Consider the following 27,071-nt stretch of genomic DNA (forward strand, 5'->3'; position numbering starts at 1 on the left):
TATTGATCCATAATTTTTTATTGGAAGAATATTTCAGCACTACTGAGGGTGGCGTAAAGGAGGTTGTACTCATGCTCATAAGCATTAACGTGCCGCTCAGTTATCGCCACGGTTTGGAGCAGCTTTTCGTCGACTTGCTCTGATGTTTCTTTTTGCCTTTTCACTATACCGGTCACTTTGGAGCGCTCCGCATTTAGTTGCTTAGCAGTGCTTTGGCTCCAACCTAGCTCATGAAAATCGCCAAGCTGGTTTAGCATGCATAATATATAGATCAAACCGATTGCAAATCCATCTTCAAACACGGAGAAATTAGTTTGGTCCTTTTTATGCACCTTTAATTTCTCTTTGACCCTGTAGTCTATATAGTTCGTTATCACTGCCGGTGTTATGAGGTAAAAGGTTTTTAAGTGATGATTGTTCGGGTTGCACAGGAACGGCTTAAATCCCAACAGCAGCAGCTTAAATATATGAAATAATGTATATTTTATAATGAATTATAATTTAGATATTTAAAAACACTTACCTTGAAATAGTTTGTGCTGTCAGAGTAGCACTCCTTCATATGACCCACGCCTTTCTCATATTCGCCGATTGAATTTTCAGTCACCTTGTGCATTCGTCGAGAGTCCACGGAATTCAAAATATTTTCAAATTTTGACATATAAGATCGGCTTCTGTAATTAGCATTTTTGCTTCCGGCCTGCAGCAGGCGCACGTATCCCACAGCATTGCCTTATCACAAAAGAAAAAGAATTTTAATTCCCTTTACTCGTAGAGAAAAAGGATATATTTGTGCGAATGCATGTAAAAGGGAGTGTTGGGCTAAGCAGCCACCAGATAGGCTAATTAGAATATTGATAATTTGTTCTTCTGCAGCGGCATTTAATCTTCTCTTTTGACTCCCAGATTCGCATGCACTTTGTTGTCATTTTTGTAGCGCATGCGCTTTTGGGAGCTTTGGAAGAGCTTCTGCGCCAAAGCTGTTCTTCTTCTTGTTGTAGTTGAAGAGTTGTTATTGACGGGCCGCTTTTGTTTATTGTGCGGAATTAGCTCAATAAATTAAATATAAACAATTGAATCTCGTCTTTAATTCGGTCGCTATCAAAAAGCTGATCGCTCAACATTGGTGACCCCGACGTGATCGCGCCCGAAGTTCAATCAGTTTAATTGCCCGAGAAACTGAAAAAACTGCGGTACGAAAACTTCATAAACAAAAAAAAAAATAACAAACATCTCTTGGTTTTCGATTTGATTCACACCCGCTGGAGATTTGCGGGATGGAGTCTGGATGTGGAACTATTGGATCTGCTGCCGCAAGCCGGGAAAGGATGCTGCGGAGAAGAGCAGAGGTGACGTGCCAGGAGATGGAGGCGCTGCATCATAAGGTGAAGGCTGCAGCGCGGAATGAGGATGGCACCATTATGGCGCTGGAGTCAGTGGAGAAGCGTTTGCGTGAGCGGTTCACCGCGCTTCAAGAAGAGTTGGAGGAGCTTAACTTCAGCGAAATCGGGAGTGACCTTTATTGGAGATTCTCGCAGCTGGCGACTGATGTGCAGGTGGACATTCAGGTGGAGGTTGCCAAGCACTCCATTAGAATTGCTGCCCACTCCACACTTCTCGACGGTGCCGGTGTCTCACCCATGCCATACAAGCCAGCCCCCTCCTTACCAGCGTTGCCGATGCCAACATTTAGCGGCGGCTATGTTGACTGGCCGGATTTCTTCGCCCTGTTCAAGGCCACGATTGACAGCCATCCGCATCTAACAAATATGGAAAAGCTCCGGTGGCTCATTTCATGCCTGCGCGAGTCAGCCTTGGAGACGGTGAGAGCGCTGGAAATTACTGACGCGAACTACGATGTGGCTCTTGACCTATTGCGCAATCGGTTTAGTAATAGGCGATTAATTTTCCAGTCTCACATCAACGAGATCCTACAGCTTCGTGTGGTCGAGCCAGGTTCTGTTGCTACGTTGCGGGAGCTGTCGGATCGGTTCAATGGGCATATGCGGGCTCTCATGAGTTCCGGATCAGCTGCCGAGATCCAAGGATGCTTGCTCATCCAGATTGTCCTTCAGAAGTTGGATCCGGCCACAAGAGCCAAATGGGAAGACACTCTCGCCGGATACAACGACAGCCTTCCGTCTTGGGAGTCCATGGCACGATTCTTGGAGCAAAGGTGCCGGACTCTTGAATGCGTCGACTTTTCTTTGGCTGCGTATCCACCATCTAACCAAGTGGGCCGAGGGAGATCTTCGAATAACCGATCGTCATGCATGATTATCAACGCCCGTCCAGCTCTATGCGCCCTGTGTGGTGTTTTGGCGCACCCGCTTCCTACATGTCCAAGCTTCATTGCCTTGCCACTTAGTCAACGGTACGACGAAGTGCGACGGCTGACCCGCTGCTTTGTATGTTTGGAGGATGGTCATTTTGCACGCGGATGTTCAGCTGCCCGTTGCCCAAAGTGCAATCGCCGACATCATGCTTTGTTGCACCATTGCGGGCAGCTGTCCAGCTCAAACAATTCCCCACCACTACGAAGCTTGGGTTCCGCCGTTGGTGTTGCCGTTGCTACCCCACCGTCCCAGTCAATCAACACGGTCTTGACGCAGGATCGCCCTACTGAAGTGCTTCTGCCAACCGCCAATATCCTCATCCGTGGTCGATCAGGTGCCTTCCTGCCTTGCAGGGTGTTATTGGACTCTGGTTCACAAGTTCACCTTATCTTATCGCGGCTGGCAAGTCAACTTCAGCTTCGTCGCACCAAAAGCTGTGTAGCGGTCGCCGGTCTCGGCGGCACTGAGTTTGCTACGGATGGATCCTCCGTTAATATGTGTGTGAAGTCTCGACTAACCACATATTGTGCGAACCTAGAGGCGGTTATAGTGTCTCATATTGCGGACTGTCAACCCAGCCTTAAAATTGATATTTCGAAATGGAAGATTCCTCACGGCGTAGCGCTGGCTGATCCCAACTTCCACAGACCGCAAGGTGTGGACCTGCTAATTGGACCCAGCCTGTTCTTCAACCTATTGTCAGTTGGCCAAATCCAATTAGGTCACTGCCTCCCAGTTGTCCAAAATACACTATTTGGATGGGTGGTTTCTGGACGCAATGGACTATCGCGGGATGCTGGATTGCCCTATGCAGAAGGAGAAGAGGAGAAGAATCAACGTTCCGGACCCCCTGCACTCGTTAGGAGAACTCGACTCCCGCATTGGTCTATTGGGGGGAGCAATGCATGGTCAAGAGTTTGGAAGAAGTTGGTGTGCCTTGTTCGCCCTGTGAGTTCTAAATCTTCTTAATGAAAAAGACGTGTCTGCTGCCCTTCTAAAATTGTTATTGAAGGCCCACCCTTCAATAGGGGGGAGGATGTTGGGCTAAGCAGCCACCAGATAGGCTAATTAGAATATTGATAATTTGTTCTTCTGCAGCGGCATTTAATCTTCTCTTTTGACTCCCAGATTCGCATGCACTTTGTTGTCATTTTTGTAGCGCATGCGCTTTTGGGAGCTTTGGAAGAGCTTCTGCGCCAAAGCTGTTCTTCTTCTTGTTGTAGTTGAAGAGTTGTTATTGACGGGCCGCTTTTGTTTATTGTGCGGAATTAGCTCAATAAATTAAATATAAACAATTGAATCTCGTCTTTAATTCGGTCGCTATCAAAAAGCTGATCGCTCAACAGGGAGTTTTTATGGGACAAAAAATGTCCATCAAAATCAAAATCTACAGTCTTATATTTAAGGAAGAGAGTTGGGATCCAAAATTAATTCATAGCCCCCGCCGAACAGGACGACTGGATCGTACGACTATATATCCTAATATAGATAGATATAGATATATCCGATGCGATATACACACATAAGCATATCATAAGGTACACTTGCTCTTTGAGACTTTCGAATAATAAAAATACCTTTTATTTATTTATTAAACACATAATTACACAGGCCGACAATTTCCAATTTTTTTTCCTCCACGCATAATTTTACCTGCTCCATAACCTATAGGCTCCCCTGAAACAAAGTCCAGAACCCCCTGAAACAAAGTTCTATCACCCACAGTTTCCGCGATACACCTAAGAGAAGAAATGGATAAAATTTTACCATATATTAAATTATGTAGGCCGTGAAATGGCGATGACTATCATTGTTTCTAGTACATATCATTTTTGAAATGTATGTGTACCAATTTAAATTAAAAAATGGTATCTAGCAGTTATATCTTTGGAATACTCATCCAAAGTTGAAATCTCAAATTTTCTACATAAATTTTTTGTCTTCTATGATTTTTCCCCAAACATTTTCCTATGGAAGATTTTTATTTTCTTATTGAAATCAGTAGATCATACCATGTTTTAATTTTGGATTTAATAAAAAACGCGAAATAATTTTATTGAATTTATTATAGGTGGTTGTTCAAGCATTAAACACGAGAAGAATTTCAACATAGAATGTAGGAGATCGGACCCATGAGAATAAGTGATTAACAGCATGGTTTGAAAGACGATCTCCTGCAGTCTAACCAAATATTTATGTGGTGCACTTAAAGCCCTTAAGAAAGGGTCACATAGCATGTCAGCGTGCAGTCCGTTGATAAGTAGTTTTAAATAGATAAGTAGTTTTGAATAGATTAACATAAGATTTTCATGTATGTTTCTTGTAAGAGAATTGTAAGAAATAAAAACAGTTTTGAAACGGAACTCATTGGAGTAACACCATTATTTAAGGGGCTCCTCTTAAAATTTGGTCCATCGAGACACCCTGACGTTTTCCCCCCTGTGGTAAGAGACTCAGGTTTAAAAAACTGGCACCTATAAGTGGCTGTAGAAAAAATTAAAATTCTCAGCCCAGGGTAGCTAAAAAATAAGGCTGCGATCTGGGTAAAAAAGAGCTCAGTTTTTAAATATTGTAGTCCTCTGTTGTCTCCCCCCTTAAGGAACACAGAGAATAAAATAATATAAATGCCAATGAGCATAATTGAATAGAAAGGAAAAACAAAAATAAATAAATATTTCCTTCTATCGTGTTTTTTCTGGAACGACACCGGAATAATAAAAATATATATAAAAATATATGAAATATAAAAATTGTGTGTTGACGTATCCGAGGCCCTACACCGAGGCCCTTACAAGAAGAGTAAATTGTGGACAAAAATACATAAAAAAAAAAATTTTTAAATCGGAAAAAATAAAAATAAAAAAAAAAGCCGTCAGCAGCAGCATCAGCCGTGACTAGCAGAAGAAACATCAGTCACTGCAGCAGTGAACACCCCAAGCAGGAGCACATCAGGAGCACTATCAGCCGAAGCAACAGCAACAGTGACGCAGAAGCAACATCCGCAGCGACACCAACATCAACAGCAACATCAGCCAAGCAGCAGTGAAAACACCCCAAGAAGAAGCAGCATCAACAGCGCAGCGACAACAAAATCACTAAACCAACAGCAGAAATTATATTCATCGGCAAGTTTGGTCTTTTAGTTGTATAACTTTTTAGTTTTATAACTTAAATATAATTTTAATTAAAAAAAAAAAAAGTCAATATGTCGACAAAAGAAAAAATCGCTATTATAGAAGACCAGGTGCGTCTCACCCGGCAAGTAGAAGCCCTTCTCGCAAAAAATTCTTATTTAGAAGAGGATAGGGATTCACTTAAAAACATCGAGCTTAGAGCCTGTACGAACCATAATCATTTGGTTCAACTTGGTGCTGCAGAGGACGAATATTTTACTAAAAATCATTTCGATAGCATGCTATCAAAATTCAAGTCCGCTAAGGAAAAAATTAAAAAAATAATTGGCCAGGATGAGCTATTTTCTAGGCTTGAGGGTGCCATAAAGAATCTCGAGGATTACCTCGAGGAAACTTATATAGAAATCCAGGAAAGGAAAGCTGAAACCTTTCCGATAAGAATTAAAAAATTAAAAATGTTTCTCAGCAGAGTAGAAACAGTGTCCGATTTAATAAATATTGAAGGGCCTAATAATAAATATTACCCAAAATAATAGAGCTCAGAGAAGATGTGGAAATACACATTGAGCTCATGAATAATAAAATCGAAGTGGGTCGATTAGAAAAGGTAGAAGGTAGTAATCCTAAAATGGACGAACTGTTTCTTTGGAAACTCCAAAGATTGGGACCATTTTTATGAATTATTCAAGGAGCTTGTGCATTCAAGAATGGATTTAAGCCCATCCTTGAAGCTAAGCTACCTTAAAAGTGCTCTAAAAGGGGAAGCACGAAATGTGGTCTCCCATTTATTGCTTGGCTCAGGCAATAATGATGATGCAGCCTGGGAGTTGCTCATAAAAAGGTATGAGAATAATAGGAAAATATTTTCAGACCAATTGAATCGCCTGATTGATCTTCCAAAAATAAATTTGGACTCATACAGGCATTTAAAAAATACAATTGATTCTATAAATGAATCAATTTATATGATGCGTCTCAAAGCAAATCTAACCAAAGAATCAGATCGCATTTTTGCGCATATTATTATAAAGAAATTTACTATTGAGGCTCTGCAACAATATGAGGGCCAAGTAAAAAAGTCAAATAACATTCAAAATTTGAAAGATATCATAGAATTTTTAGATCAACGGCTTAGTTCGTTGACATCAGTTGGAAATGAGTTACCAACTAGAAAAATAATACAAAATAATCACACAAATAACCAAAGATGCCCTATGTGAAAAATGCCCGGGCATCAATTAATTTTTTGCTATAAATGTAAAGCATTAAGTCCTCAAGAAAAAACGAATATGGTTAAAAAATTTAATTGGTGCTACAGATGTTTAAAGCACAGTTCAAACTCAAAATGTCCAAGCGAGCTAGTATGCTCGTATTGTCAAAAATTACACCATAGCATGTTGCATTTTAAAAAAGAGAATGTAAATACATGCATGACCTCTGAACCAGCGTTGTTGGCCACGGCGTACGTTCAGATTAAAGGTCAAGATGGTAAATTCGGGAAATTTAGAGCATTGATTGACAATGGGTCACAAAGCACTCTAATTTCTGAAGAAGCGGCACAAAAACTTAAGTTGCCAAAAATAAAAGCGTACACTGAAATAAGCGGAGTATCAGCAACAGGTGCCTGTGTTTCAAATCACAAATTAAAATTGACAATCAGGAATAATTCTAAATATTCAAAAGAAGTTACCACAAACGCAATTATTTTGCCAAAATTAATGAAAAGTCTTCCCACAAATAAAATTTTTATACCCTTGCAGAGGGTATTATAATTTTGGTCAAATGTGTGCAACGCAGTGAAGGAGACATCTCCGACCCTATAAAGTAAATATATTCTTGATCAGGATCACCTCCTGAGTCGATATGAGCATGTCCGTCTGTCCGTCTGTCTGTCTGTCTGTTTCTACGCAAACTAGTCTCTCAGTTTTAAAGCTATCGAGTTGAAACTTTACACACATCCTTCTTTCCTTCGCAGGCAGTATATAAGTCGGAACGACCGGGATCGGTCAACTATATCCTATAGCTGCCATATAACTAATTGATCGGAAATGCCATAACTTTGGTATTTTTTAAGTTAGAGGGTTGGGACTTTCCACACATTTTATATTTGACCCACATATCTTATGTACAAAATTTCATAAGGATCGGCCAACTATATCCTATAGCTGTCATAGAACGATCGGAATTGGCATAACTTTGGTGTTTTTTAAGATAGAAAGATGGGATTTGGTACAGATTCTATTTTGGGGAAAACAATCTGATCTGCCAATTTTCATAAGGATCGGCCGACTATAAACGATCCGCTATATATCTAATAACATAAGATGGGTGGCGCCACCTAGCGGACTGCGACTGAACTGCAAGGGTATATCAACTTCGGCTCCGCCCGAAGTTAACTTTCCTTTCTTGTTATAAATAAGTCGGATTGGAAAGGATTCTATTTAGCGGATAGCAATTTCGACAAACCTGGTCGAATTGACCTAGTAATTGGTGCGGATTTATATCCACAAATTTTACTGCCGGAGATAACCAAAAAGGGTATGCTTCTTGGGCAAAAAACTATCTTGGACATCTTGGATGGACAGTATCAGGATGTACGAAATCTAGGGGTAGTAATTCAATCGTAGCAATCAGTATCGTGCTCAAACAAAAGGACCGATATTGGAAGATAGAAGAAGAGGATAGCAATGACATAAAAACACAAATAGGTGAAACGAATTTTAAAAAAGTTACTAAAAAAGATACGGATGACTATTTAAATATTTTGCAACAAAGATACAAATGGAAAAGAAATTCTTCGAATATACAAAAAGGTCAAATAGTTATATTAAAAGATGATAGTTGCCATCCAGCGAGGTGACCTCTAGGAAAGTCAAGAAGCATTAGCTTCGGCTTATATAGGAGAAATAAACGAGATTCCGAGAATTGCATACAGCGAAAATAGCTCACCTGGCCAAACAAATAGAAGATTTGAAAGCACAAAATTTAGAATTGAAAAATATCGACTTTCATCATGTGTCAGGTCATAGCTCCTTAATTTTGGTAATGATAATCATAACTGTACTTATTATATCTGTTGGGCCAAGCAGCCACCAAAAGGTGCATTTAAAATAATCATAAAATGCTAAGCTGCAGCTGTTGTTATCAGCATGTTTTCGTCTCTGTTTTGTCTCCCAGTTTCGCATGCGCTTTATTGTTATTTGTAGCGTATGCGCTTTGGGGAGCTTTGGTTGAGCTTCTGCGCAAGCTCTTAGGTTTTTATGACTTGTAATTCGGCATTGTTTTGGTTCGGCCGCGGAATTTGTTTTGGGGTTAAATTGACCCACAATAAATTGAAATATTAAATTGAACCTGGTCTATTAATTCGGCCGCTATCAAAACGCTGATAGCTCAACATTGGTGACCCCGACGTGATTTCATCCCGGTTTATTATTGTTATCAGTATTAAAAGTGCCAAGAAAACGCCCTTGTTGTTGTTGCTACAAGTTGCATTTTAATTGAAGAATGGAGTCTGGAGCTGAGATTATTGGAGCTGCTGCCGCAAACCGGGAAAGGATGCTGCGGAGAGAGCAGAGGTGGCCTGCCAAGAAATGGAGGCGCTGCATCATAAGGTGAAGGCTGCGGCGCGGACTGAGGATTCTTCCATTATGGCGCTGGAGTCGGTGGAGAAGCGTTTGCGTGAGCGGTTCACCGCGCTTCAAGAAGAGTTGGAGGAGCTTAATTTTAGCGAGATCGGGAGTGATCTGTATTGGAGATTCTCGCAGCTGGCGACTGATGTGGAAGTGGAAATTCAGTTGGAGGTTGCCAAGCGCTCCATTAGAATCGCTGCCCACTCCACACTTCTCGACGGTACCAGTGTATCGCCAATGCCAAAAAAGCAAGCCCCCTCCTTGCCACCGTTGCCGATGCCAACATTCAGCGGCGGCTATGCCGAGTGGCCGGATTTCTGCGCCCTTTTTAAGACCACGATCGACAGCCATCCTCACCTAACGAAAATGGAAAAGCTCCGGTGGCTCATTTCATGCCTGCGCGAGTCAGCCTTGGATACGGTGAGAGCTCTGGAAATGAATGACGCGAACTACGATGTGGCCCTTGACCTATTGCGCAATCGTTTTAGTAATCGGCGTTTAATATTTCAGTCTCACATTAATGAGATCCTGCAGCTTCGTGTGGTCGAGCCAGGATCTGTTACTACTTTGCGGGAGCTATCGGATCGGTTCAATGGGCATATGCGGGCTCTTCTGAGTTCCGGATCAGCTGCCGAGATCCAAGGATGCTTGCTTATCCAGATTATCCTGCAGAAGTTGGATCCTGCCACAAAGGCCAAGTGGGAAGACACTCTCGCCGGAAGCAACGACAGCATTCCGTCTTGGGAGTCCATGGCACGATTCTTGGAGCAAAGGTGCCGGACTCTTGAATGCGTCGAGTTTTCTTTGGCGGCGTCTCCCCCAGCTAACCAAGTGGGCCGAGGTAGATCTTGGAATAACCGATCTTCGTGCATGGTTATTAACGCCCGTCCTGCTCTATGCGCCCTGTGTGGCATTTCGGAGCACGAGCTTCCTTCTTGTTCAAAATTTAGTGCTTTGACAATTGAGGAACGGTACGACGAAGTGCGGCGTCTGGCTCGATGTTTTGTTTGTCTGGAGGATGGCCATCTCGCTCGTGGATGCTCAGCTTCCCGCTGCTCGACGTGCAATCACCGTCATAATATTTTGTTGCACCCTCGCGGGCAGATTTCACCCGCACGAGTCTCCCGTCCCTTCGGTGCCGTTACTGTTGCGCACCCATCCCGCTCAATCAACCCTGTTATGAACCAGGATCGCAATGCTGAGCTAGTGCTCCTGCCAACAGCCAATGTACTCGTTCATGGTCGATCTGGAGCCTTCTTGCCTTGCCGAGTTTTATTGGATTCCGGCTCACAAGTGCACCTCATCTCGTCGCGGCTGGCGAATGAACTTCAGCTTGGCCGTTCCAAATGCTCCACTACGGTGGCAGGTTTCGGCGGCGCTGGGTTTGATACGGATGGAGCATCCGTTAATGTGTGCTTGAAGTCCCGCCTTAGCACGTACTCAGTGGAAATTGAGGCTGTTGTAGCTTCACATATAACGGACTATCAACCTAGCCAGGACATAGATGCTTCGCGCTGGAAGATTCCTGGCAATTTGGATCTAGCTGACCCTAACTTCTACAAAACGCAGCGAGTGGACCTGTTGATTGGAGCCAGCTTATTCTTTGACCTATTGTCGGCTGGTCAAATCCAATTAGGTCACGGGCTTCCCATTGCCCAGAATACGCGATTTGGCTGGGTGATTTCTGGACGCGGTGAACTATCATGGGATGTGTCGTCGCTCTATGCTAGGAAAGACAACCCAAGGAATACCCACTGGAATGATGTGACTGCTGCCCCTTCCAAAAGTGCTATTGAAGGCCCACCCTTCAATGGGGGGAGGATGTTGGGCCAAGCAGCCACCAAAAGGTGCATTTAAAATAATCATAAAATGCTAAGCTGCAGCTGTTGTTATCAGCATGTTTTCGTCTCTGTTTTGTCTCCCAGTTTCGCATGCGCTTTATTGTTATTTGTAGCGTATGCGCTTTGGGGAGCTTTGGTTGAGCTTCTGCGCAAGCTCTTAGGTTTTTATGACTTGTAATTCGGCATTGTTTTGGTTCGGCCGCGGAATTTGTTTTGGGGTTAAATTGACCCACAATAAATTGAAATATTAAATTGAACCTGGTCTATTAATTCGGCCGCTATCAAAACGCTGATAGCTCAACATTGGTGACCCCGACGTGATTTCATCCCGGTTTATTATTGTTATCAGTATTAAAAGTGCCAAGAAAACGCCCTTGTTGTTGTTGCTACAAGTTGCATTTTAATTGAAGAATGGAGTCTGGAGCTGAGATTATTGGAGCTGCTGCCGCAAACCGGGAAAGGATGCTGCGGAGAGAGCAGAGGTGGCCTGCCAAGAAATGGAGGCGCTGCATCATAAGGTGAAGGCTGCGGCGCGGACTGAGGATTCTTCCATTATGGCGCTGGAGTCGGTGGAGAAGCGTTTGCGTGAGCGGTTCACCGCGCTTCAAGAAGAGTTGGAGGAGCTTAATTTTAGCGAGATCGGGAGTGATCTGTATTGGAGATTCTCGCAGCTGGCGACTGATGTGGAAGTGGAAATTCAGTTGGAGGTTGCCAAGCGCTCCATTAGAATCGCTGCCCACTCCACACTTCTCGACGGTACCAGTGTATCGCCAATGCCAAAAAAGCAAGCCCCCTCCTTGCCACCGTTGCCGATGCCAACATTCAGCGGCGGCTATGCCGAGTGGCCGGATTTCTGCGCCCTTTTTAAGACCACGATCGACAGCCATCCTCACCTAACGAAAATGGAAAAGCTCCGGTGGCTCATTTCATGCCTGCGCGAGTCAGCCTTGGATACGGTGAGAGCTCTGGAAATGAATGACGCGAACTACGATGTGGCCCTTGACCTATTGCGCAATCGTTTTAGTAATCGGCGTTTAATATTTCAGTCTCACATTAATGAGATCCTGCAGCTTCGTGTGGTCGAGTCAGGATCTGTTACTACTTTGCGGGAGCTATCGGATCGGTTCAATGGGCATATGCGGGCTCTTCTGAGTTCCGGATCAGCTGCCGAGATCCAAGGATGCTTGCTTATCCAGATTATCCTGCAGAAGTTGGATCCTGCCACAAAGGCCAAGTGGGAAGACACTCTCGCCGGAAGCAACGACAGCATTCCGTCTTGGGAGTCCATGGCACGATTCTTGGAGCAAAGGTGCCGGACTCTTGAATGCGTCGAGTTTTCTTTGGCGGCGTCTCCCCCAGCTAACCAAGTGGGCCGAGGTAGATCTTGGAATAACCGATCTTCGTGCATGGTTATTAACGCCCGTCCTGCTCTATGCGCCCTGTGTGGCATTTCGGAGCACGAGCTTCCTTCTTGTTCAAAATTTAGTGCTTTGACAATTGAGGAACGGTACGACGAAGTGCGGCGTCTGGCTCGATGTTTTGTTTGTCTGGAGGATGGCCATCTCGCTCGTGGATGCTCAGCTTCCCGCTGCTCGACGTGCAATCACCGTCATAATATTTTGTTGCACCCTCGCGGGCAGATTTCACCCGCACGAGTCTCCCGTCCCTTCGGTGCCGTTACTGTTGCGCACCCATCCCGCTCAATCAACCCTGTTATGAACCAGGATCGCAATGCTGAGCTAGTGCTCCTGCCAACAGCCAATGTACTCGTTCATGGTCGATCTGGAGCCTTCTTGCCTTGCCGAGTTTTATTGGATTCCGGCTCACAAGTGCACCTCATCTCGTCGCGGCTGGCGAATGAACTTCAGCTTGGCCGTTCCAAATGCTCCACTACGGTGGCAGGTTTCGGCGGCGCTGGGTTTGATACGGATGGAGCATCCGTTAATGTGTGCTTGAAGTCCCGCCTTAGCACGTACTCAGTGGAAATTGAGGCTGTTGTAGCTTCACATATAACGGACTATCAACCTAGCCAGGACATAGATGCTTCGCGCTGGAAGATTCCTGGCAATTTGGATCTAGCTGACCCTAACTTCTACAAAACGCAGCGAGTGGACCTGTTGATTGGAGCCAGCTTATTCTTTGACCTATTGTCGGCTGGTCAAATCCAATTAGGTCACGGGCTTCCCATTGCCCAGAATACGCGATTTGGCTGGGTGATTTCTGGACGCGGTGAACTATCATGGGATGTGTCGTCGCTCTATGCTAGGAAAGACAACCCAAGGAATACCCACTGGAATGATGTGACTGCTGCCCCTTCCAAAAGTGCTATTGAAGGCCCACCCTTCAATGGGGGGAGGATGTTGGGCCAAGCAGCCACCAAAAGGTGCATTTAAAATAATCATAAAATGCTAAGCTGCAGCTGTTGTTATCAGCATGTTTTCGTCTCTGTTTTGTCTCCCAGTTTCGCATGCGCTTTATTGTTATTTGTAGCGTATGCGCTTTGGGGAGCTTTGGTTGAGCTTCTGCGCAAGCTCTTAGGTTTTTATGACTTGTAATTCGGCATTGTTTTGGTTCGGCCGCGGAATTTGTTTTGGGGTTAAATTGACCCACAATAAATTGAAATATTAAATTGAACCTGGTCTATTAATTCGGCCGCTATCAAAACGCTGATAGCTCAACAATATCCTATTTAAGAAAATTAAAGTCGAGAAGACAATTGATGGCTATAGCATTGCCAACCCCAATGCCGAATGTTTAAAAAAAAATAAATGTTTATTTTATATGTTCATTGTATAATGTAATGGTTTTCTACATATAATTAAGTAATCAATCAAATAAAAAAAAAGCCACATATATCTAAAAATAATAAGAAACTAAATAAGTAAAAATTACAGTCCACTAAAAAATCAAACAAAAATAATAATTAATTTAAAAATGTAAACACAAGTCAAGCACTTTTGTGGCCCCTTGCAGGATGTTCAAACATTAAGTTGAACATGGGAGCTAATAAAATAACTTAAACAATGTTAAAATATTTAAAAATATGTAATAGAATGATATAATTAACGACATATTGTCATCGAACAATTATAATAATAATAATTTTCTAATATTGAAGAAAACAAATTTAAAAATATACAAAATGTACACCTTTTTTGTGGCCCTTTGCAGAATGTTCAAGCATTGAACACGATAAGAATTCCAAACATAGAATGTAGGAGATCGGACCCATGTGAATAAGTGATTAACAGCATGGTTTGAAAGACGATCTCCTGCAGTCTAACCAAATGTTTATGTGCTGCACTTGAAGCACTTAAGAAAGGGTCACATAGCATGTCAGCGTGCAGTCCGTTGTAGTAGTTTTAAATAGATATAAGTAGTTTAAAATAGATTTAAGATTTTCATGTATGTTTTTTGTAAGAGAATTGTAAGAAATAAAAACAGTTTTGAAACGGAACTCATTGGAGTAACACCATTATTTAAGGGGCTCCTCTTAACAGTGGTTAAACAATATTTTCGTCAATTAAATTGGAGTTTTTAATCTCATATTTTCAAAAAGTCATGGCTATCTAAAACTGTTTCAGTGTTCAAAACGTTTCTATTGCAGGTTCAGTTTGTTTAGTAAAGCTTTACAGAAATTGTAGATAACCATGACTTTTTGAAAATATGAGATTAAAAACTCCAATTTAATTGACGAAAATATGTCAAATATTTTTTTTTTTAATATCCTTCGATTAAGTACTAGATAAACTTTTAATAAATGTAAATCCGTTTCATTTTTTGATTTTAGACGATCCAGATTTTCAGTGTTGGTCACCGCAACTCGTCTTTTTCGGACGGACCTCACTTCGACGGGGCATAACTTTAAAACCCCTAAATATTTTCTACTTTTTTTTCAAATTTAAGTTAAAATAATGTACTTTCACATAATAAAACGATATTTCAAAAAAATGCAATAGTTTACGAGAAAAAAATTCGGAAAAAATGCCTAATTTTTGGCCCTCCAACTGCGCAAGCCCCCTTAAGTTGGTACACATACATTTCAAAAATGATATGTAATAGAAACAATGATGTTTTATTTATTACACGGCCTACATAATTCAATATATGGTAAAATTTGATAAATTTCTTCTCTTAGGTGTATCGCGGAAACTGTGCGTGATAGAACCTATGTTTGTTCTGAACTTTATTTCAGGGGAGCTTATAGGTTATGGAGCAGGTGAAATTATGCGTGGAGATTTTTTGCTGTTGGCCTGTGTTATTATAGGTGGGCATGAGCTCGTGGTTTCGTCGTGGCACGCGTGGCCAAGCGTGTTCGTGTTGAAAATTAAATTTTAAAGCCAATAAAATGATCGAAAAAATTTATAAAGTATAAGTTCAACGAGCTTTAAAGGAAAATTATCCGGATTACAAGCTTGTGAATATATGTGAAAAATATATATACCTATGCCTATAAAAATAAATAATGTAAATATTATATTTCGTGTTGGGCCGTGTTGGCAAAATTTTTGGCCGTGCGTGTGTGCTAAAAAACTTCGATGTCGTGTTGGGCCTTGTCGAAAAATTCAGCCCATGCCCACCTCTAATAATTATGTCTGAGTTATAGAGTCACTATTTGCTTTAAATAAAAAACAATTTTTTCTCCAATATATCTCCAAAAATAATGAACTGACCATTATGAATTTTTTTGTACATCTTTCGCATACACTTGGCATTTTTTTCTTACAACAAAATCATGATTCCCAAACCGAAGACTGTACAAAATTGAAAAAGGAATTATTTCAAAATGTGCTTCGTTCAAGCACTACACAAACTCATCTACTAATTTACTAAAATACTAGCTTTATTAGGCTTTTATTCCAAATAATTCTGTCGGTATATACTATCTCTAATGATCTTTCTGATCCACGCATTCTTACAGAGAGATGGACATGGCTAAACAGATATAAAGGATATTAAAAATATCCTTATATTACAATTTTCCTTATTTTATTTATGTGAAACAAAAATTAAAATGTATAACGGGTCACATTACTTAAAAAAAGAGGAATATTTACATAAAGATTCTTGAGGTCAACATTTTTATTAGAAAATGGATTTGATGGTGAAATTTCAGAAAACTATAAAACTAGATTTCATAAGGATCCGATATATATCTATATAATAATACAAGCTGTTGGCTCCGCCGAAACGAAGTTAGCTTTCCTTTTTTGTTTTATTTAATTATAAAATGTCTCTAGAATGTTGTCTTAAATTTTTGAGTCGATCTAGCAATACTTTCGGAGATTAGTCAATTTTTTCGATTTCCTCGTAACAACCTTTGAAGTCGGGAGATGCTTTTCGGAGAAGTCTCAAAGCATTAAACACTTTAAATAAAAAGCCATCTACCAGTGATATAAACAAAACAATAGAAATATTTGAAAACGAAAACAATGTGTATTCCTAATAGTCGGGTACCTACGTATATTTTTTGCAAAAATTGTCCCTTTCACATCACTGTGGACGGCAGTCCACGAGGTGACGACCTGCATGCCTTGGCGTGCGCGAGGAGGCTCAGTATATATAGCCGAAAAATTAAACATTTTCTGTAGATATCTAAATGAATTATATACCCATCGAAAGGTATTGTCTTAATTGGATAATTTTTGTCCAAACATTTTTCAAAAGTCGTTTGGTTTGGGAGAAATTAGAGCGAAAGTAAAAAAAATTAGAATCACTAAATTGGGGCTAGTGGAGACATTTTAGTCCCCAGATATTTATATATATTCGCAAATACTCGTCGATTGGTACCTCAACCGACCCGATCCGACATTTCTTTCAGAAGTTATTCAAAAAATTTTCGTTTTTTAAAGCTTTTTCAAAATGAAGCCAGTGTGTCTGTTTGCTCTATTTTTTTCTTGGCAATCCTGAATTGGAGATGTTTGTTACTATCATATGAGCAACTATTGTTCTACAACTTTTTTAAATACCTTAAGCTTACGTAAGAAATTTAAAAAAAAATTTTAACTAATAAATGCATAACTTTATAATCAAGAAAGATACACAGTGTTACAACAAAAACAAAAGTGTATGAACTTTTGAAGTGACATAGTAGAAATTGTTTATTGTGTCGAGTAAATCACAAAACCATGTTTGAAATATTTGTAACACCCTCAAAATCTTGATTTATGGTTAAAAAACCGTTTTTCGGGACTTTTTTGCGCTTAAAAATTCCTGATCGCGATTTCAAATTTTCCGTTTTTTTTCAATAGTTAAATGTTGTAGCTTTTGAAAAAAATATATACCTTAGATTTTGTTAAACAAAAAGGACAAAACTTGTACACCTGAATTGACTTTTTTTGGGAAAAGCGTTATAACTTTACCAATATTCATAATTTTTTGATGAAATTTTTCTCGTTTTATTCAGAATTAATGAGACAATATTGATATGTGGCATAAATGACAGAATTTTCGTCAGATGAAAGGAATATACTCTTATTCTTATACATATCTTATACAAATATTTCATACATGGTTTTGTGATATACTCGACTAATAACCAATAAACAATTCCTACGATGTCACTTCAAAAGTTCAGAATCACTGTTGCTCTGTGATATTAAAACGTGCTTTACTCCGTTGAAAAGTTTTTTTTAAATATCTATTTCACTTTCTTTAAGACAAAACGTCTTAACAGTATACACAAAAAAATACACTGAAAATAATTTTTTTTTAAATTATTTTTTAAAATTTGCTCATTTGATCTTATTTATATTGCACGTTTAGATAGTCCTTGAGATGACGCAACTTTTGATATGTCGCTTATATCTGGCAAAATTCGTTAACTTAAGATATAGTCCTATAAGTGTAGCTACCAATTTTGTGCAGCCACTTGTGAAGCTTGGTGTTACGTACACATACATATGTATGTACATACATACGTTGATGTCCATATTTGATGGGAAATATTTTTTTGAGCTTGTTCATGTATGTGTGCAACAAACTTGAAAATATAGAGTAAATTCTTTCAACTTTTACTTTATTTGTCTATCGTCATATCGTGGGTATTGTCATACAACTGATTGATCGGAAATGCTATAACTTTGGTATTTTTTAAGTTGGGTTGGGGCTTTCCACACATGTTATATTTGGTCAAAACATCTTATGGGCAAAATTCATAAGGATCGGCCGACTAAATCCTATAGCTGTCATATGTTTAAGCTGTGGCATGTTTTTTAAGTTAGAAAGATGGGACTTGGTACAGATTGAATTTTTGGCAATCTTATCCGATTTTCCAATATTCCAATATTTTCCAATATTTCCAATAGTTAGCAGTTTCCAATATTTGTATTAGAAATTTTTTTTGATGATGAAATTCTCACAAGGATCGGACAACTATATCTATACGATCCGATGTATATAATAATAATATAAGCTTCTGATTAACTGCAAGGGTATATCAACTTTGGCTCTGCTCGAAGTTAGCTTTCCTTTCTTGTTTTTTTTTTGTGGTAATTTATTATATAGTGAAACTCTCATAAAACTAAGCCTCTCAACTGTTAATTTGTTTAATCAATTTGGTTTCCCACAACTACGAACAAATTATGGATTTTTAATAGACTTTTGGCCAAATTTTTATTTAAAATTTTTAAACTAACCAAATTCCAAAACCTTTGTAAATTAAAAATACGTATAACTTCAGAACCACTGAAGCTATGAAAACATTCTTTACATCTTTGGAAAGCTTTTTAATTATTCCACTTTCTTTAATGTCAAAATCTATGAACTAAATAAAAAGAGTGGTATTTATCCTTAAATTTAAAGTATTGCTAATTGTGTGATCGCCTGTCCAGAGGTTACTTTAATATTCTATATATTATGTGTTCTCTTTTAAATAATTGAAGAAATATGTATACTAAAAACCACTGATTTCATATAAAAGCAAGAAAGGAAAGCTAACTTCGGGCGGAGCCGAAGTTGATATACCCTTGCAGTTGAGTCGCAGTCCGCTAGGTGGCGCCACGAATCTTTTATTATTAGATATATAGCAGATCGTATATAGTCGGCCGATCCTTATGAAATTTGGCATATTAAATTATATTGCCCAAAGAGGAATCCATTGAAACTCCCATGCTTCTAACATGAAAAACAACCAAGTTATGGCATTTCCGATCTATCAGTTATATGATCAGTTATATATATCAGAAATTTGGAATATCGGATAAATATGCCCAAATTAGAATGCAACGAAAATTTCATCCTTCTAACTTGGGAAACAACGAAGTTATGGCATTTCCGATCAATCAGTTATATGGCAGCTATAGGATATAGTCGACCGATCCCGGCCGTTCCGACTTATATACTGCCTGAAAACAAAAGAAGGATGTGTGCAAACTCAATAGCTTTAAAACTGAGAGAAACTAAAACTTGCTTATATCGACTTTACCATATACTTTATAGGGTCGGAGATGTCTCCTTCACTGCGTTGCACACTTTTGACCAAAATTATAATACCCTCTGCAAGGGTATAAAAACCTCTTAACGAGGTAAAAGACCGGTGAAAATATCTGATATCAATTTTTGTGACGAAAATATGCTATATAGGTGTACAAAATTGCATATAAAAAATATTCTTGTTCGGCACGTGCAAGAAAAACAAAAACAAAAAAAATCAGGCACGTGCCGAATAAGAATATTTTTATATGCAATTTTGTACACCTATGTAGCATATTTTCGTCACTAAAATTGATATCAGGTATTTTGGGTTTCGCATGCATGTTCTTCACCGGTACTTTACCTCGTCAAGAGGTTTTTTATATTATATTATAAGAGTACCGGGTTAAAATTTAAAAAAAAAAAATTTATATTTTTCTATTTTACTCACCGACTTGTGTAATAACTTTTCGAAATAGGTCCATGTAAGTTTCTCCGTTGATGGAAACACCAAGTTTTTTAATCTTTTTAAGAAAGTTCTCAGCCCTTTCATATGGATAGGATTCGTGTTTTCTATCATGCTTCTTTGCAAGGTGAAAACGTAGTTCTTTTAACAACCGCGATTTGATCTGCTCATCATGCAAGAAAGTGGAAAAGGTGTAGAACTTTTGTCGCAGGAACTGGTATATAAAATTTACAGTGGTGTTGATGATACCAGTGCCGTGTGTCTGAACCGAGTTCGCAACATGCCGAGTGCTTATGATGTCCAGGTGCTTTCCATTGCTTTGTATTTCTACAAAAAGCTGTAGATTCATGTTATAAGAAAACGAGGAGGCAAATGTGTTTATATTTCGCATAATTTGCAGCACATCTATACCCTAAAAATTAAAAATAGAGCAAATCTAAATAAAGCCATTTGTTCTGATAGGACTTAGTTTACTTGGTCTATGATCTGGTTGGGAAGATGATCATTAATGGGACTTAGAAGTAACACCTTGTTTGCAAAGTAACGCATCTTTTCGTATGATTTCCAGTCGTGAGGTGCAATTGTCGTCAGATTGTAAAAGGTCTCAGTTAAATAGTTCTCAAGGTTATCTGAAAAAACCGAAAAATTATACAATTGTCATAAAATTTTTTTAAAAATTAACAAAAAATCAACATTTTCATTGCTGTGGAATTTTCGAAGTATATCTTTTTTCCAGTGTATCTGTTTTTAATGACTGGTACAGAGAACGGCACGGGTGGCACTTTTCGGCACCCTATGCATACTCATAAAAATTCGTATATGGATGGCACTCTCCACTCATCAGAAAAATTACATGATGCGACACACACAAATTCCAATAAGTGTAATGAGTGTATTGCCTTTCTAGCACTTGTTCACTTTGTGTATGTGTGACTTTAAACACTCAGACACTCAGGTATTTTACGCTCGTAAGTATTAATCATACTTGCCACACAAAAAAGTGTTGAAATGAGAGATTAGTAAAAATCATGATTGTGACAAAAAAACATTAGTAGTAAAAACACACATGAAAGTCTTGAGTGTTTTCAGAAACACCTAGGTGTTTTCAGATTGATCTGTTGCCATGTTTTCACTTTGAGGACGAAATTGGTTGTCAATAATATTAATCGCATATTTTGTAACACTTTCTTACTTCAATCATTCATTATTGGATATCCGAGTAATCTACTATAATCCAAGAACAAGATTTACTTGAGATAAAATCTTTTTGCGCTTACCACATGGAAATGAATACCGCAGAAAACGATCAGGATTCCAATTTAAGCTTTATTTTGAATAACAATAACCCAATGAGACTTACACCCCCCTCAGTTGCTTCTAAGCAATCTTTTTTTCAAATTTAGTCCACCCTAATAACTATACATCCGAAACGCCATTAGAAGAACTAGAAAGGTATTGCCGAGAAAGAGTGGCTCTAACCGAGGGCTTTGAACCAACTGATTGGTGGAATCAAAATAAAAATTCATACCCCCGACTTTCTCATCTTGCACTGCAAGTCCTTTCTATACCTGCCTATTGGCCTGCCGCCTGTGAGAGGGTGTTTTCTATGGCCGGTAATATTATGACCGAAAAGAGGAATAGGCTTACACCAAAGTCTGTAGACAACATCATTTTTCTCCACTCCATCTTTAAAAATTCACGCGAAGCTTAAATATTTTTATTTCAATAAAGTCCCCTATTATGTAAATTCAATGTTTTTTATTTTTTATATGTTTTTATAAATTAAAATATATGTTCAAGTTATTTTAATAAAACCATCCTTGCCTATTATTGTTTTATGAAATTTTTTTTGTGCCTTTCCTTCCACTCATCTTTTTTTCATCAGTGCCTACGATTGATTTTCAAAAATTTTACAGAGTAAAGAAAAGGCAAGTACTCAAAATCATGTGTGTTTAGTAAAACACTGTTTACACACACCCGAAATTTTAGACACAGTAACTACTCGTACCCGAAACTTTGTGCACGAAAGGCACTCGGGTGTATAAAACACCCGGCGTTTTTCGGGTGTACTCATTGTACTCTGGACTGGTACTTCTGGTTTTGGCAACCATTTTGGATATATGAACATAAAATCTTATAAATATCCCAACTACTGGATATTATTTGACGATTCTTAAGACATTTTTATCCAACCCCTCATGTATTCAGTTTATTCTTATTTTTAATGGTACGAAGAAGCGATCGCGGAAGAATACGGTATATTTGTACAAGTGATATTTTTTCGATAAGAAATCATTATTTCGTGATTTTTAAAATAACACATGATTACAATCCTGATCAAAATCAACTAATGCCAAGAAAGCAAAGCTAACTTCGGGCGGAGCCGAAGTTTATATACCCTTGCAGTTGAGTCGCAGTCCGCTTATATGTATATACAGTGGCGAGCACGTGTGGATACAAGTTTTGAATTCAAAGTGTTTATATAAGTGGTAAAAATTTATTTATCGCCAAAATTTATTTTTGCCAATAATCTCTATTTATTTCTACTATACATAAAAAACAAGAAAGGAAAGCTAACTTCGGGCGGAGCCGAAGTTTATATACTGTCTGTCTGTCTGTTTCTACGCAAACTAGTCTCTCAGTTTTAAAGCTATCGAGTTGAAACTTTGCCCACACCCTTCTTTCCTTTGCAGGCAGTATATAAATCAGAACGGCCGGTAGAGGTCGACTATATCCTATAGCTGCCATATAGCTGATTTAACGGAAATGCCATAACTTCATTGTTTTTCAAGTTAGACGTATGGGAATTTCATTGTTTTAACTTTTATGCAAAATAATTCCATATGCCAAATTTCATAAGGATCGGCCGACTATATACGATCCGGTATATATCTAATAATATAAGATGCGTGTCGCCACCTAGCGGACTGCGACTCAACTGCAAGGGTATATAAACTGCGGCTCCGCCCGAAGTTAGCTTTACTTTCTTATTTTTTATTTAAAAAAAGTCAATGGATCCACTTTTGCACGTTTGTGCTTTTTCGTGGTTTTTCCCAAATATTAGTACTTTGTCCAAAGACCCTTAGCTTTAATGATACTTTTAATGTGCCTAGGCATACTGTCAACCTTTGGTCTCAAAAATATTAGGATAATGCTTCCTTTTCATGATACCACAGATTTTAACCGTAAAAAACCCCGTAAGGGAGTGGACAGCACACAGAGTTCTGCACAGGATGGGCCTGACGTCGGCAATTAAACAAAAGAAACCTGCACGCACTGAGTTTTAAATAAGTCTTAGACGGAAGAGGACTGGAAAAAAGTCAGTAATATGGTCGACGAGTCCAAAATAAACCGCTTTCAGTTAGATAGTAAAAAATAATAGAGGCACCGGCCACATAGAAATTAAAAAACCTCAAGTTATCAAAAACATGAAGCATGGAGGAGGAGATTTTTTGGTGTGGGGCTGCTTTACTGTGTGAAACAATGGCCAATTGGTGAAAATTGATGGTATCATAAAAAAGGAGCATTTTGGACAGCTTTGAACAAAGTACTAATATTTGGGAAAACCACGAAAAGGCGCAATCGTGAAAAGTGGATACATTTAATTAAAAAAAAAAATAATATAAAATTTAAACAACTTATTATTTGAATTTTTGCTTTTTTAATGTATAGTAGATATAAATAGAGATTATTGGCAATAAGAAATTTTGCCGATTAATACATTTTTACCACTTTTATAACACTTTGAACTCAGAAGTGACAAACATGTATCAACACGTGCTCGCCATTGTACACATACATATGTACATATGTACATATATCGGACCGATCATTTTAGGAATTTCACCATCAATTAAATTTTCTAATAAAAATGTTGCAAACAGCCCCAATTATCTTTAAAAATAGCAAGGTTGTGCCATTTCCTGTCGTTCAGTTACATGGCAGCTATGAGATATAGTCGACCGATCCGATTCAGCTGGTTTGGTAAAGCTTTACAGAAATTGTAGATAGCCATGACTTTATGAAAATATGAGGTTAAAAACTCCAATTTAATTGACGAAAATATTGTTTATGGGGCAGGTGAAATTATGCGTGGAGATTTTTTGCTGTTGGCCGTGTAGTTGATGTCTATTAAAGGGTAATAATTTTGTTTCCTACCTCGAACTATGTCGTAACTCCCGAAACATTCAGAAGCGATTGCATTTATGCAGTGACGATAATCTAAGGTATTTTTTTGGAAAGGCTCATCTTGATTTTGAAATAAATGCGAGAGAGCTTCCACCCGAAGAAAAAACTCAAAATTTACTTTGAGAAACTCGATTATCAGGTAGTTGGGCGGATGTTTGTTATTCTCACAGCTGTTAAAAATTCGAAGGCTCTTTTGCAGTTGTTGATTTATCTCCATTATATTCTAAGAAAATTTTATTTGTAATTAACAACGGAAGAGTTTGGGGAGTTTGTTATATTACCTGCATGGAGTGAGAATTCCGTTTCAACTCAACATAATCTTTGAAAATGGACGTGTTACGAAGCCATAAGTTATAAATCAGAATTGATGAGTCCAATTTCGTTCTGTTATCTTGCTTAAAACGGCACATATTGTTTGATCGAAACAAAATGGAACTGAAATAATTATTTTTATTTCCAAGTTGCAATCGGTCCTTGTCAGAGAACTCGGCCAGAGCCAAATTAAGAAAAGTCATCCGCTTTATACTTGGAAAGCCTACAAATATCTTTTCAGTCAACTTTAATGTTGAGAGAAGGTTTGCTTTTTGCTGAACTAACTTTATGTCAACAATCTTTTTCTTTGTAGTCTGTAGAAGGTACAGAACCTTCTGCTTTTTCCATTGAATCAGTGAATCTAAGAAACGATTGAAATTTATTTGGTTCTTCTCAAAGATGTCCTGTATTATCATAAGATATTGGAGCAGACGGCATAGAAGAAGGAGATCAGCCTTTACTAATGGGGACTTGAGCGCGATGTGACGGTTAATCAATGAGTTCGTTAAAACAAATATTTCGTTGGCATACGAATGACCACTTAGGATAAGATTTGAAAACATCTTCAAGTGCCCAAAAACTCCACAGTCAATTACTCTTTTAAGGCTGAATGACCAAAGAGCAATCTGATTGCCTAATTGCCGACAGGTTTTTAAGTCGTTTAGTTTTACTTTTTCAATAATTGATGGTTGGAATTTTGTGCCGTGGCTGTTTATAATTTGAGGCTTGGCTGGCGATTTAAACAACGTTTTGGAATTGTGCAAAAAAAATTTATGGGGAGACCAGCAAATCGTCCCACATATTGGTAGAAACTGGTGCTTGGTCACGAGGTCGTTTACAGCCTTGACTGACTTGGTCTCTATTTGGATTCCCATCTCGTGGAGCGTTGTGACAAATGCGGTGATTTGAATGATTAATTTAGGGTCTTCAATGTTTTGGTAGTCGGAATCCTGATTTTCATCAATAGCAACCAGCTTCCTACGAATGTAGGCATTGGAATGTTGAGTAATCTGATTCACATCTTTTAGGCATGTTTGTTTCTTCAGTTTGATCAGATGAGCTATAAGAGTCTGATAGATACATATCACATTTAGGGTTACGCACATTAGAAAATTTTTCTTACACGAAAATGATTTCCACCAATTACAGACTCAATGTCACTAAGAGCTTTACTAAGGCCTAGAAGTTCCAAAGAAGTACAGTGGTCCAATATATCTTTATTATTGGTAAACGTAGTTAACCATTTTTTGTATAAAATCCATAGTGACGCTATGTCTGAATGCTCCACTATTTCATTAAATATTACTACGGATTCAAGTAGTCCAATCATATAATCAAAAAGGGTCTGTAAAAATTTAGGATGTATATAAATTTTATAAAACTGCGTTTAAACATTCTTACAAATATATGTATTTCATTGATCTCCACCAGAACGCAGACGGCGCCAATTTGAGTCCACAGGTTCTGAACAGTCGCATTTATACGGTTTAATGTAAAGTTTACCTGACAAAAAAAATCAATGGAGGTGCTTATACCAAACAGAGTCTGCTCCAATCCAGCTATGCCGTATCCTAAATGCTGTCGCTGATCTTTCAGCCTGAAGTCACTGAGTAAAAATGTCAGCTGCAACTGCTTCGCTGTCTCATTTAAATCCCGGCACTGGTTGCACAAATTGGCTAATGTAGTCAACGGTTTATTTGCGACCAACTGTGATTCCTCCAAAAACCTCTCTGACACAACGCAATTTTTCAAAACATAGTTAAGCTCTATCACGGATTTCATGGAAATCAGTGAGTTATTTTTGGGTTCGGAGAATGCAGGTGTTTGCTTTGTTAACTCTTTTAAAGTTACATCGTGTTCCTGCATAAACAACCCATAGTTCCTAAGTATGTCCTCGGCAAATATAGCTGCGGAAACAAAACTTATGTAAATAAGGGCGTCAGTAATGAAATTTTTTAAAATCATACACATTGATATTTTATCTTTTCTCATATTATGAGCTATTAGTTTACTATTGCGTTTATGCGATGTTGAGCTGCGATATTGAACGAATTTCTGAAAGAAATCAAATTTGATTTGGTAAGGTTTTGTGATTTTATTATTTATCTTCATTTTTACAATTTTTAACTGACTTTAAACAAACATTCATAATAAAATAAGTGTAATCAAACAATTTAAGGCATTGTAATCGTAAAACAAATTCATATATTTATAAAAACGAAAAAAAAATTATATTTAAATTTATATTATACATTTATTTATATTTAAATTAAATCATAATTGTATTCAGATATATATTATTTAATTGTAGTTCTCTTCTTATTAGTACTTAACGTATGCAGGGTCATTTAAGATGAAAAATAATTTTACATTGTTATGAATGTCTAAATTTGATGGTATAAACACTAGGTTGTGTTATTTATCGATCAATTATTTCCACTGTTCTGCACGATTTACACGCTATTAAGATTGAATGTTCTTAAAGAGGTAGCATTTTTAAAAATAAATTTTTATTTTTTGTTGAAAACATAATCATTATTTTTTATATAAAAAAATAAAAGTCAGACAACAAGGATTTTTTTTCTTTCAATTTTTTACTTTGAAATAAAATGTAACTCATTTTGTGTTTTATTTTCAAACTTAAAATTAAGCTTTATCCCTTATAGTCTCTGAGATCCACGACTGTTGATGCTGATGATACATCTGTATGATTTAGGTACATCGGGTTGACTGTTGGTTTGATTAAAATATTT

The 27,071-nt window shown here is 38.3% G+C and overlaps 1 protein-coding gene across 10 annotated transcripts; it reads right to left on the reverse strand.

Annotated features, from left to right (window-relative positions):
- LOC6502708 (WASH complex subunit 4) lies at positions 1 to 26,777 on the reverse strand. Of its 10 annotated transcripts, none has more exons than XM_032456072.2 (10): positions 26,689 to 26,777; positions 26,286 to 26,373; positions 25,720 to 26,225; positions 25,442 to 25,663; positions 24,288 to 25,388; positions 23,977 to 24,229; positions 20,293 to 20,447; positions 19,804 to 20,230; positions 524 to 732; positions 1 to 458 (listed from the first exon to the last, which is right to left on the reverse strand). In XM_032456072.2, the coding sequence occupies exons 2-10, from the start codon at positions 26,308 to 26,310 to the stop codon at positions 18 to 20; spliced, it is 3,339 nt and encodes a 1,112-aa protein (XP_032311963.1). In that variant the 5' UTR covers positions 26,311 to 26,373; positions 26,689 to 26,777; the 3' UTR covers positions 1 to 17. The 10 variants fall into 10 exon arrangements, with proteins under 10 accessions (XP_032311963.1, XP_032311962.1, XP_044573384.1 ...); XM_032456071.2 differs by having other exon boundaries at positions 26,648 to 26,751; XM_044717449.1 differs by lacking the exon at positions 26,689 to 26,777 and adding an exon at positions 26,437 to 26,545.
- Positions 26,778 to 27,071: the final 294 nt, after the last annotated feature.

Source organism: Drosophila ananassae, chromosome XR (genome assembly GCF_017639315.1).
Source record: "Drosophila ananassae strain 14024-0371.13 chromosome XR, ASM1763931v2, whole genome shotgun sequence".
NCBI classification, from domain to species: domain Eukaryota; kingdom Metazoa; phylum Arthropoda; class Insecta; order Diptera; family Drosophilidae; genus Drosophila; species Drosophila ananassae.

Coding starts and splice junctions, on each gene's coding strand:
- LOC6502708 (XM_032456072.2), bottom strand. CDS start 26,310: ATGAGAAAAGATAAAATATCAATGT. Junction 26,226..26,285: donor AAAAGATAAAATATCAATGT/GTATGATTTTAA, acceptor TTGTTTCCGCAG/CTATATTTGCCGAGGACATA. Junction 20,231..20,292: donor CCAACCAGATCATAGACCAA/GTAAACTAAGTC, acceptor TTTAATTTTTAG/GGTATAGATGTGCTGCAAAT.